Below are 13,966 nucleotides of genomic sequence, written 5' to 3'. Positions count from 1 at the left end.
TTTTGCAGATGAGTAAATAATACAAAATGTATAAAAATCATTTAAAATATTGCATCACTTTAAATTTGATCCACTTTGGTTCAACAAAGCACAATAAAATGAATCTCATAATATTTCTCAAGTGTTCTTTCTTAGGTAATGAGTATAACTGTGTTATTATCATGCATTCATTGTCAATGATGAAATTAAATTTATTTAACAAGGTGCTTATATTAGTACAATTACAAATGATAGTACAAAGTACAAATGATATTGCTTTATTAAATATGAGGAAGGGAGAAACTGACTCACTATGACCATTAAATTGGTTGCCAGATAAAGTAGCTAAAATCTCAGATCAAAAATAGTAGCAGAATATTTAAGAAATGTATTGGAGCCAAAAATCCAAGAAAGAAGTCAGCAAAGAAATCTATGACTATATTCATCCGATAATAAATACACAATATATGTGTAACAAGTAAGGTCAACTAGAGATCATAATGAAATAAGACAGATTTGAGGCTATGTTAGAAAAAAAGAGGTAAAATAATGGACAAAACAGAAGGTCAGGATAGAAAAAAACTGTGATCTTGAATAGGAATAGAAAACAGAATTGCTCAATTCTTATTTTGCTTCTTATTTTCTCTAGCAAGGAGAATAATATTTGGTCTATAAAATATATAAAATACTCAATCAGATAGAAAATCTTGTCTTTGATTAATCCAAATCATTAAGTCAAGATTAATTAAAACCAGGAGTACTGGATCAACTTTTAGCCAATTTCAATGATCTTTGGAAGAGCAGGAAAAATAAGTCATAAGAATAAAGACAAATTTTCCAAACTTCAAAAAAAGGAAGGAAATAATCTCTAAACTATATGACAGAGAACTTGATTGCTATTCAAAGAATATTACTGAACATAATATTGTGAACATAATAGTGAATATGTTGAAATGCAAGTGATAATCAGTGAGACTTGAATAAGTCTTTCCAAACTACCCTTAGTTCCTTTTAATCCATTACTAAACTGGTAAATAAGAGAAATGGTGCAAATATAGTTGAATTAGATTTTAGTAAAAGATTTGACAAAGGTTTTTATGCTATTCATGTGGAAAAAAAGATGAGATATACCAAAAAGGAGCATCTAGAACTGACTGAAAGATCAGATCCCCAAAAGAGTCATTATTAGTTTGGTGCCTACTGGCAGGAAGTGCAACATCTCAAGGTTCTGTGTTTGGACCTAAATGATTTGACATATTAATGAATTACATGAATTAAAGAAAAAATAACTTGATTGTTCAATTTGGAGATGGGACAAGGCTGGAGAGGACAGTAAGCATTTTGGAAAATAAAGATAACATATATTTAGAAACTAGGTCAAATTATACACAATTAAGACTGGGGTAATTTTTAATATCTAGTTTTTTATTTAACTTCATAAATACATAGTGGAGGAGGGATAATTAAAAAGCAATTTGTTAGGAAAAGGCCTCCAGGTTTTAGTAGACCAAAAGATCAATATAAATCAATAATGTAATGTGACAGCAAAAAAAACTTTAATATAATTTTAGGCTACATTAAGACTTGTATAATGTCCAGTCCAGTACTAGGGATATAATAGTCTTCCTACACTTTCAGAAACATATTTCAGCCAAGTATTCTGCTTAGTTTCGGGCAGCAGAACTTAGGAAAGACATTGAGTAGATGCCAGTTATTCAAAGGAGGACCAATAGGACTGATGAAGTGCCTCAAAATCATGATATCTTATTATTAATTCAACGAATTGTGGATTATTAGCTAATAGAAGGGAAGAGAGATGAGTGGCATAATAGGAGTCATAAACTACCTAAAGGAGTTTCTTGTCAAAGAATTAGATTTGTTCTGTTAACCCAATGGGCCCCTTATGCCTAAGGGAAGAGCCTGGAATAGTGTATTGAAGCTGCAAATAGGGGAACTAATACGTGGTGTAAGGAAAAGTTCCTAACACTTAGAGGAATCCAAAAGTTTTATGGGGTGTCTCAGGAGGTAATAGGTTTCTTCTTACAAAGAGAACTGTTTCTTTTTTCCATGCTATCTGAACCTGACTAGACAGTCTCTGAGGTCTCATTCTCAGAGATCCAACTCTGTCCTCTTGTGATTGCTCCAGGGAGAGTTTAGCTAATTAAAATTATTGTCAGATTTTTAGTGATTTTAAAAATATTCCATTAAAGAAAGCATAAAAAAGCCTAGGATTACTGTAGGAAATAACACACACACACACACACACACACACACACACACACATACACATCAGAAACTAAATAACTAAAATGAACAGTTATACCACCTGGTGTTAAAATGGGAATGAAGATTTTCTAATATCAAGAGAAATCATGGCTATCCTGTCCAATAGTTTAATAGTTCCTAATTTAAATGTCTGCCTAAGAGAATATGCAAGATCTTTTTTGAATGTTCAGCAATAGTGAGATTTAGATCATGATCAGAATTTAGAATGCTTTGCCATAAACCAAGTAGTTTAGTTTAGCTGCCTTAGTTAAAAATTCTGATGCTGGTAAGAAATACAATTCTATTTACAGTGATTTGGTAACTTTAAGAACTCCCTTCATTAAATTTTATATGCAAGTTATACCAACATGGCTATGGCAAATAACTCTATTTTTGCAAATATCATTTCACTCCCTTGTTAAATATTAACACAGCTGACATTCTCTCTACTTCCTGATTTGAAATATTATCTTTTACTTCAATTTCATTAGGATAGACAAAGAGTGAAAACTGCATTACTGTTATGGCATGCATGGCACTGGTCCTTTTTCTTTATACTTGAGAGGTCTGGCATTCCAAATAATCCATCATAAAAGTAAGAGATGTGTATGAAAAGAAAGGTAGACTCGATGTTCCTATTTAAATCATCCAATTGTACATATAAGGAAACTGCTGATTTAGAATTAACAAACCAAAAAGCAAACAATCTTATGGAATTGTTTCTTGAGATTTCAAATGGATGACAAAAACTTATTAATTCAAATATTAAATTTATTAGAGTTCTCCTAGGAATGTGACTGAAGTTGCTATGCTGTTTAGTTTTGTAACTATAAATATAAAAATGACTGGTAGGCAACTGAATAATGGAAACAAGATTATAAGGGAATTGTTTACCAACTTAAGAAAACAAGCTATTTGCAAGTATTTCTGGGTTCTAGATATTCAGACTCTGCCCAAAACTGGCTGAGTAAGTTTGAGCAAGTCACAACTGTCCTTCTCTATCTCTTTCTTCACCCCATTCCTAACATGCTGTCTGACACAATCTGATCACAACTACTTTTCCATTGTCCTTAGGGTGATCTTTATCTTAAATTCTTTGGACACTGTAGTGTTTCCTGACTCCTTGTTACATGACACTGAAATGATAAAACCATAGGATTCTTAGGGAGAATCTGTGGAGTCCTCAAAATGTAATTCCCAAATCGAGTATTTTCTCAGAGACTTGGGTCTTCTTCCCACTTAATTCTGGGCCCAGATGTTTTGTTTTATTTTCACTTCCAGTGTCAGTACAACTATCCTTAATTGGCCAGCATAGCATAGTCTCCCTTCCTTCATCTACTTTCTTTCCTGTGTAAATTAGGCCATATATTTTCAGAGTGATCATCGATCTCATTTAGAAGGTCTACAAAAGCATTCTAGGTCTGGATTCCATCAATAAAACATTAGGTAATCACTGAAAAGGGATAGAGTCTAAAGCCAGATTGTCTACATTATTCCTGTTCCTACCTCCATTCCTACCATGAGGACAATCTATCTACTATTATTAAGACAATAATGATGGTGACTATTTCAATTCTGACTTCATATATTCATTACTTAGCATAGTGTCTGGATTATGTCAGGTAATTAACAAATTCTTTTGATGAATGAATGTTTGATGCATCTACAGTCACACAAGATGGGAAAGAATGGATAAATTGAAACACATCATTGAAAGAAATATCTACAGGGATAAGATCATAGGTCCATCAACAAATTACATTTCTATTTGGATATTCTTTTCATTTTTATTTTGTAACACTTCAAATAATCACCAAACCCCTTTAAAATAAAACATGTAATAGAAATCTACTATTTTATTTTGTTCTTCTCCTAGCTCAAGGAAGACCAATGTAAAAGAGTTATTAATTAAGCACTAATAGCTGCCCAGTTGGAGTGTACTGTTGGGGGAATGGGGAAGAGACCAAATGATTAAAAAAGGCAATTAAAGGAGAAGCTGATTACAGATAAAAGTTGTGAAAGTCAACAAAAACATAAGAGAAGGCTTTAAAGGAAATATTTTTAAATAAGGGGTAACTAAAGGAAATCATTTATAAAGAAGGAAAGTAGAAATAAGAGAATGAAAATGGGAGGAATAAATTGAAAAAATGTCATGGGGAAAAGAAAACATACATATGAAAGGAACAATGAGATTATGAAAGTCAAACCTTAGGAAGATACACTTATCTCTATTCTCTCCTTCACAAGTGAAGTGTGATAACTTTGTATCCTTGGGGAACAGCAAAAAGATAAAGTAGCATCTTTCATTCTCTAATGACATGTCAATCTTCACACCAATTAGAAATATAAATCAGTTAGTGAAGTAAAAAAAATTTGTTATGTGCTTAATAGGAAAGATAATATGTTTTGAGAAGAGAGATTTAGACTAATAAATGAGGAAGAAAAAGTGGCTGATCTCTTTCAAGGTCAAGATGGCAGACCAATAGAAGGTCCTTTAGGACTGAAAATGAGCAACAACTACATCTTCTGGCAATCCTGTGGTACACCTGGGGCTCTTTGACCCAGTGATCAAATGAGGCAATGAAACATTAGCAGCATACCCAAAACTAAAGAAAGAAAATCTCCTTCTTTTGGCACAAGGACATATTTTCCCAAAGTATAGACAAAGAATGTCATCAAATACCTTTGAACTGAATACATTACAAAAAATAAAAAATCTTATGAATGTGAAGATATTTTTCTGAATGAAAATTTTATTCTTATTAATATTGGATAACATGGGGGACGGAGGAAGGAAGGAAGGAAGGAAGAGAGGAAGGAAGGAAGGAAGGAAGGAAGGAAGGAAGGAAGGAAGGAAGGAAGGAAGGAAGGAAGGAAGGAAGGAAGGAAGGAAGGAAGGAAGGAAGGAAGGAAGGAAGGAAGGAAGGAAGGAAGGAAGGAAGGAAGGAAGGAATGAGGGAAGAAGGAAGGAAGGAAGGAAGGCTTCATTAGGTGCTATTTCTATATCAGGCACTATGCTAAGTGCTTTACAAACATTATTTCATTTAATCCTTATACCAACCTAATTCAGTATGTGCTCTTAAGAACTAAAATTTACAGTTGATTAAACCTGAGAGAGATTTGGTGATTTGTTCAAAGTCAAATATCTGGCAAGTGACTAAGGCTGGATTTGAACTCAAATCTACCCAACTCAGTAGCGTACCACTCTTACATTTCTTATCCATAGACAATTTGACTTCCCTAAGGGGATTCAATGGAAGGATAAAGATTTGTCATTTCTTCATGGTTTGATCATAAATATTTGTTGAACTAATTTTAAGTGCTATCCTGGTATATAAAACATGTTATCTATCTAAATTATGAGAGAGCCCTGGTGTTTGTTCTCCCAGTTTATTACTACCTCACTCTAAATTTGCCCTCTTGGACTCAAGATTTCACATATCATAAGTCATAAATGACACAACCTATTACTATCAGAGCATACACGAGGTAAACACATACTTAAAAGATTAAAATAGTGATGCATGTCGCTGTGAAAAGAACAAATGAAGTGGGGCTCAGACTGTATGATTACACAGTGGAAAGACTGAGGAAAGAAGTAGGAAGAGACCTCTTGCAGACTTGAGTCATCAGCTCTTACAAATTACAGGAAAAAGTAACAAAGTCTGGCTTTATTTTCTTACGTAATAGTTCACTTGCAGCCTCCACTGAAACAACAATAAAATAAACCTCAGTCCAATATTGTCATGTATCCAACTAGGCAGTTCTCAGAGAGGCTGGCATCTTGACTTTTGTATCCTCAGATAGATCTCTCTTATTTGCCCACTGATCTGCTCAGTGTCAGGTAAAGAGACCCAGAGCTGGGGGTGTAACTTTTGTCTCCAGATATACTGCATCTAACCTACAGCTATCTCTGCCCACTAAAGCTGGTCAGGATTTCACTAAAGTCTCATGAGATAGTCAATACTGGTTGGGATATGATCTTTCCTTCCTTGAATATATAAGAAATCCTCTTCTTACAGGTCTCTACTCTTCTATATGGCATCAGAGGTATTTCAACAGTTATTTCTGTATGTGTTATTTCCATTCCAGTGTTTAAGCTTCATAGAGGCAGAAACTATGTCTCACTGTTTTCGTCTTTCTTTAGCACCTTGTAAAGGCTTCCATTTATAGTAGGTGCATGATAAACATCATAATGCAATTGCAAATGTTTCTAAAAATAGAGAACTATGTCAATACACTTTAAAATTTACATTCAGTCTATTACCTTTATTCTCTATTCAGATGAATCATAGGTAGACTGAATAATAAAATTATATGTCCCAGTATCTTGGTTATCTTTTTCCTTTATTGCAGCCTATGATGTATTTTTCTAATTGAACTGATGTCCCAGATTTGAAAAGTAATTCATCACCCATTTTAGGGGAGTGGAGGAGATGGCCATATGCTAAGAATTAAAGAGGACACAGACCTCCTCTATATTCACTAGGCAGGCATCTAGATTCCTGATTCTTATTCTGAAAGTATTAAAATGATCAAATCTGACTGTTATAAACCTTTAGAATTCTGAAGTCTCTTTCTAGGTAGAGACCAATGGCTCATACTCTGACCAATTTGTGAAGACTGTCAGGATCATTCTTTCTGAATCAAAGAGTACTGAGTCTCTGGTTTCTAAATAACTTATGCTTCATATTAGCACAAAAGAAAATGAGTGGCAATTGCATGGAAATATAGAAAATATTTAATAACCATAGCACTCTTATTGTGCTATACTACTACTACTAATTATTGTGTTATAATTTTAACAGAATAATTATGCATTATATGTGTTTTAAGCTTTGTAACACATTTAACATGCTATCTTGTTTGATCCTCAAAATAAACCTGTGAGGTAGTTGTTATTATATCCATTTTACATAAAGGAACCTACAGATAGGCAGTGATTTAAATTCAAATATCAAATTATATTAAAATGGGTCAGGCAGCTAGTGTGTGCCTGTGGCAAAATTTAAACTTTAGTCTTCCTGATTGTAGTCTAATCTTTTATCCATGATACTATTTAAATATTATTAACAATTATTTATTGAATAATTAGACATATTAAGTTATGATTTTATCTATTTGACAATAATCTTCTAATAAAAGAGGAAACAAATAAATCCATGCCAACATCAAAGGCCAATAATTTCCCTAATAAATATGAAGACCAAGTACTGTAGAATGCAATACATTTTCTATAGGTTCCATTAGGTGCTCATTTCTCCATAGCACCAAACAAAATAAACAACTGCATTGAATTCATCTGTCATTTCAAAAACCTATATGTTTAATATACATATATTCATCCAACCTTTAAAAAATATATATACTTGAAAAGTAAAGATGAGGGTGCAGGAGCAGGAGGAGGTTGTTATTTTTTAAATGATTATTTGAAATTAAAATAATTAAAAGGAAGTCTAGAACAAGTTGGTGAAAATCTTGAAACAAAGAATATTTTAGAGAATTGCATTTCAGTTTTGATTAGTTATGCAAATATTTCATATACATATATATGAGAACAAAGAGATAAATACTTTCTTTAAACAGGTTTAAAATCTATATCCTTCAAATATAGCACAAAATGATTTAAATTATCAAATTATATTAAAATGGCATTTTCTAAAGGGACTGAAAATTACTTATTACATTTGTACAAAGCAGATGCTTTATGAATGTTTGTTGACTGATTTGTTGATTTCACACAAATAGCAATACAAATCATTTTAACATTTTTTCTCAGATCTCACAATAGTAAAATTTAAATTCCTTCCTGAATTACAACCATTCCAAATGAGTAGATTTGAAATAATATTATACTATATTGCTATATTATAGTAACCATTTGATATATAAGATAGCCTTTCTTTATTTTACAAAAAGATAGCAACTATAATCTAAAGCAGAAAAAAATCACTAACCAGTTTTGTACCAGCAATCCATGACTCTCAACTATTTCAGGGTTTTTACACTGAAAAGGAAATTATAGTGCCATAGGTCTGCTTATGGTGCCATAATTGATTCCTGCTGATTTTAATAAGTATCTGTCAAATCAATGTGCGAATGTATCAATTGGGCCCTTTTCATTGCATAAAATAGGCCTTTCTATACATAAAAACCAGTTGTCATATGTGATACCCATTTCCTTAATTACAATTACTCATGTAATTTGTTTCCTAAAGTGCTCTGCAGCTTGAGTTCATTCAGGCATGAAATCACCAAAGATGCCAAGAGAAGCTGCCCAGTTAAGCCATCGCTATACATCATGTAAATCCTTACTTGACTCATTTCAAATATCTTTAAACTGAATTAAACTACATGTAACAAAGAGTAACAAAAAGTGAACATGTATGCCATAAGCACAAAGCGTATGATTTTAAATTGTATTTCATTCATTTGAAACAGAAGGCTAAATTGAACAAACATTGAATGAATTAGATAAAAGAATCAATCCTCTTATTTTTATGTGAATATTTTTATGAACAATGGGTTCTGCAATAATGAATTTTCATTCCAGTCATATAAAATTTCTTTGTAATATTGCTACATTTGTTAAGAGTATTTACTGCATTTCTGAGAAAGATCCATCAGAACAATAAGCTTCCTAAAAACATTCTGATATGTACATGACAACTGTATAACAATGAAAAGACCCATTTTTCTTAATTTTGTAACCCTTTCTGCAAAGTGATTAAAATTGCATCAATCTCCATGAGGTCCCAGAGCAGCATGAGGTACTTTTGTGAAATGATATAGTGTGTGTGCCTCAGGGATTCCCTTTGCTATGCCATACCTACTATATCTGATGTTGGCTGGACTTGATGTCCCCATGCCACGTGTTAGCCAGTTTATCATATTTTTCTGTGAAAGAAAATCAATTATTTGCCAAATGATCCTAGAAAAGAGTATAATAAAAAGGAACTTGATTCTAACATCTCATTCATCATACCATTTATTCCATTTGAGAAAGTGATTTTTTTTCTACAAGAAGCATGCAATGAAAGGAAATATTAAAAATTAAAAGTGTCACAATGTAACATAACTAAGAAAGTTCCCTTGACCAATCCCTGACACCAATATAAACCAATTGAAAGGACAGGTGTTTTAGAGCAATGTATTAGATATAAAGCAAATTTCAAAGTAAATAACCACATAAAAATTTAAGTTACTTAGCCATTTACCCTCTTGCTTTATTTGAAATCTATATTCATATTATTTTTATTATTACGTAGATTTTGGCCAACAATTAAATGGGTCATTCTAATTTTATATTTATATTCATCATCATAATCATCATCATCATTATTATTATGGCATATTTTTCAGTCTTCCAGGATTTCCATTAGCAGCAAAATGGACCAAAGCCTCGTAACTAGAGGGAAATAAGACTTTTTTTCTGAGCAGAGACACAAGCTTTTTCTTACATAAAGTAGAATTCTACATAGCCCATTCACAATAATTTCATAAAGGATATAAAAGAATCTCATCACACCAGTAAGGATTTCTTTTGTGGGGGGACTGCATAATATATGATTCCACAAGAAAAAAGAAGGAATAAAAATAACATGCTAATATTCTCCTCTCTAAAGAGGGGAAATCAAAATACAGCTCTATTTCAAATTTGATTTTTAACCTTTGTCTTTTATTTCAAGCTATGTGTGTTCCAGAATTCTCTCCTCCCATATTTTATGATTACAGACTTTGAACTGTGTTTGTCACTTTCCAACTTGGAAAATGAATAGCAATTGATTTGCGATTACTGTGGAATATCACAGGCAAGCATAGTCTTGCTGGTGTGTTTAGATAGTGTAATACCTGGACATCTATACAGCTTTCTTGCCTGTGTAATATCTCCTTTGCTCAAGCGTGTACGTTGGCCAATTGCAGGACGTATACCATTTTCATCACGGGCAGGAAGAATGGTATCTAGAAACATCCCCCTGAAAAAAATCAGAAGACAGCCGTACAATTCTATCAGTTTTTAGCCATCAAAATAAGTTTCTTATCTTTGTCTTTCAGTCTTTACAAACAACATAGCTATGTTTCACAACACTGAGTTAACTTAAAAGAGAAGTTCCCAGGATTGGACAAAATTACTAACAATGGTGTGTATTTTTTTTAAGTTGTTGTTTTGGTTTGGTTTTTTTTTTTTTTTGGTGGGTTAATGCAAAATAGCTCTAAACAATTCTATTTCTTGTCAATTCAACTTTAGCACTTAAATTTTCTTTTGAAAATAAAACAAATGAGGAAAAAAATGCTTCTGTGATAGTACATGTTCCCACACTGTATAAATCATGCCTTTTGTCATGCTATGCCAAACAAGCATGAGAACTCCAGGGAAACACAAGCAGCAATGAGTATTATTATCTCAATGGGAATCTTTCCTAATAAAGTTCAGTTTCCTTCATAAAAATCAGTCATTTATCCACTTGAGATTACCTAAGCAAATGAAAAAGCACATATATACAAAAAATACCTTACTGAATCACTGCAAAGAAATCACTTTTTAAAATATTATATAAATGGGAGTTATTGTGACAACTATCTTAGAAGTTTACTTCTTAAGATAGATACATGGTAGAAGAGTAAGGAGAAATTGTGGACAAACTTGGGCAATACATTTAACTAAAAAAGTTTTTTTTTCCTTTTACACATGACTTAAACTTCCTTATACTTTCATGTGAAAAACTAGTTTTATTATGAGACTTAATTAAAAAATAAAATGGAACAAGACTGGAAAAATTACATATACAGCCATTATTTTGGAGCTGATGGTGTGTCTGATGTGAGGTACCTACTGGAGTGCTTCCATTTCCTCTAGAAGGGAGGAGAACTTTAGAGCTGCTAGGCAGACATTCCCAACATTTAAGTGGGTCCCATTTCCTCCCAGAGACCCATACAGGCATCCAGCCTCCCACAGAAAGGGCTTGTTATTCTCAATGGCCTTGTAAGGTATACTTTCAATTGCTATTTTGCTTTCTAACCATTTCTTTTTCCAGCCCTGGATATAGTACACCAGTAATATAGGCTTCACTTCATATTCTGTGCCATACATTTAAAGCACACCTACAGCAGTAATGAATTTGCAAAATGATATGCACCAAGAGAAAACACTTTGGGGGAAAAATAACTCTCACAAAGAGATTAAAGTTAAATGCTGAGCTACATAAAGGCTACTTGACACTCTGAAAGCCAATTAAACTTCATGAATTCATACTAATGGCAGAACATTCATTTTTCAAACTCATTAAAATGTTTGAAGTGTAGAAAACTATTTCTAACTGTGGTTTTATTATGCAATCTCAGTTAGGCTGTGATTCATGGATGACTGACTGGAGATTTCGTGTTATTTCTCTCAGGGATGGCTCATGTTACACAGTAGTTTGTTCAATCTGGGGGTCAGGGTTCAAGCTCTGGAAAGTCTAGCGAAAGTCCTTTTGTTTGTCTTAGAGGGATGAGTCCAATGTGATTGATCCAGGTAAAAGAAGGATAAGGAGCTATAAGGAGCTCTGGCCCCCAAGGGTATCCACTCACAAACTGTGCTCCTCAAGGAGCAGACCAGGACACACTGAGGAACTGAGCCAGGAATCCAGAAGATTTGGGAATTAAAGGGAGAGAAGGAAAGGAATCAGGATCTCAATATAGGTTAATTTGGAGTAAATGGGATATAAAGGAGAGTTATTATGTCAATGTGTACATATTTCAAGTGTAATAGTTCAAATGAGTTTGAAAAAAATTAAAACCAGGATAGTAAACCAATAATCACACTTCTCCAAAGGTGGGTCTTAATATGTCTCTCAGCTACAGAATTAAACTGAAAATTTTAATATATTTTTCTTATCTTTAACAAAAATAAAATGATACAGTCACATTTTATCTGATGTCTTTTTTGTCCCCCCAAATAAGAGTTGCATTTGAGAATGCTGCCATTTAGTAGATGGTTTCTTAAAAAAAAAAAAAACCCTTACCTTCTGACTTATTTTTATATACAAAAAATAAAAGGATACAATTTCAAAAAAATTTTTATCTTTTTTTGTCCCTCAAATAATAGTTGAATTTTAGAATACTGCCATTTAGTAGATGGTTTCTTTTAAAAACAACAAAAACCCTTACCTTCTGTCTTAGAAATGATTGGTTCCAATGCAAAAGAAGACTAAGGGCTAGGCAACTGAGGTCAAGTAGTTTGCCTAGGATCACAAAGCTAGGAAGTGTTTGAGGCCACATTTGAACCCAGGGCCATCTAATTTCAGGTGTGGTATTCTCTTGTAAATGATTTCTGCATAAGCACAACTTTTGAAATTAAATTATAAAGTTGCCCTCATTGTGGCTGAGCAAACTCACAAAAAAATAATTCACACAAAAGGTTGAAGACCTATTCTGATTTTACTATTTCCTAGAAAAGGAGAAGGAAACAATGTCCTTCCTTCTCCACCCAGTAGGCTTCTACTTCCAGAAAACAGAATTCAGGCAGATTTGGTCACATATGGGTTAAAAAAGCCTTCCACTAGCTTGGGAATCCAATCAAAATGAAACATTTGTAAAATTATAATCCACAAGTCTCCACTAAACCTTTCACTAAGACAGGGAAAAAGAAAAAAAAAGGCTTTTATTAATTCCATTTCCTTGTCCTATCCCTGCCCTTTGGTGGAGATATTAATGAATAAATGTCAGAATCAAAGCAAGCTAAGGGCATGGAAAAACACACAAAGGAAACCAATCCTTAATACAAAGTTGTAGGTTTATAGGACACCTGAAGCTGAAAAAGCCAAAGCCAAGTTAAACATTGTCTTGAAAACCAATACCGGTTCTTTGCTGTAGGAGTAGAAAAAGAGTTGGATTTAGAATTAGAAGAGTTGCGTTCAGATTTCATGTCTATAAATCTATAAATTTCTATAAATGATTTGGGGCAAGTGTGGGGTCTCGGTTTCCCCAGGTATAAAAGGAGTTAAATTAGATGATCTTTAAGGTTTCTTCTGAGTCTAAATTATGAACTTCTTATCCTCAATGGTGAAGTCATTAAAGAGTTTCATTGTAAGAAGTAAGTTTTTTTGTTTGTTTGTTTCTCTAGAGTCGGGGGAGACTAGACCTGTAATTTCATCAATAGAGGGAACTCATGTTGAAGAAATCCTGTCTTATCAATCCATATCTACAACTGTTCTGCAATGTATGTATGGTCTTAGAAAACTAACTGGTAAATTGAAGTAAAGGAATTCACACAGAGTATCACAGTGGGTCAAAGGCAAGCCTTGAGTGCAGGTTTTCTTGGTTCTGAGACTAGTTATCCACTAGCTCTTAAAAAAACCAACCAAACAAAAAACCCTTACCTTCTGTCTTGCTATTGATTCTAAGACAGAGAAGCAGCAAGAGTTAAGCAACTGGAATTAAGGGATTTGCCTAGGGTCACTCAGCTAGGAAGTATCTGAGGTCAGGTTTGAACCCAGGTCCTCTTGACTCCAAGTCTGGAGTCTCTCTATAGCTTGCTGACTCTATCCACCACCTCTTGATAGAAATGGACAAAATATAATTTCACATCATTTGTAATGAAAGCTTCCATCACTTTTCTATTATCTCACTGCATAATTAATTCAAGTGTATCCATATTATAGTGTGGCATAGAAAACTTGAGCAACAGAAAACAACAAAGAATACAAGACACAAATCAGTCTGAAGAAGAGAACAAACATTT

General features: G+C 33.2%; 1 protein-coding gene across 1 annotated transcript in view; it reads right to left on the bottom strand.

Moving 5' to 3' along the window:
- TLL1 (tolloid like 1) overlaps positions 1-13,966 on the bottom strand; it is a 263,160-nt gene that overhangs the window by 120,194 nt on the left and 129,000 nt on the right. The window contains exon 9 of the mRNA XM_001365880.4: positions 10,096-10,220. Within this exon, the coding sequence (XP_001365917.1) occupies positions 10,096-10,220 (125 nt within the window). The remainder of the gene's footprint in view (positions 1-10,095; positions 10,221-13,966) is intronic.

This window comes from Monodelphis domestica, chromosome 6 (genome assembly GCF_027887165.1).
Source record: "Monodelphis domestica isolate mMonDom1 chromosome 6, mMonDom1.pri, whole genome shotgun sequence".
Taxonomy (NCBI): domain Eukaryota; kingdom Metazoa; phylum Chordata; class Mammalia; order Didelphimorphia; family Didelphidae; genus Monodelphis; species Monodelphis domestica.
This window is presented reverse-complemented; position numbering and strand designations above follow the sequence as displayed.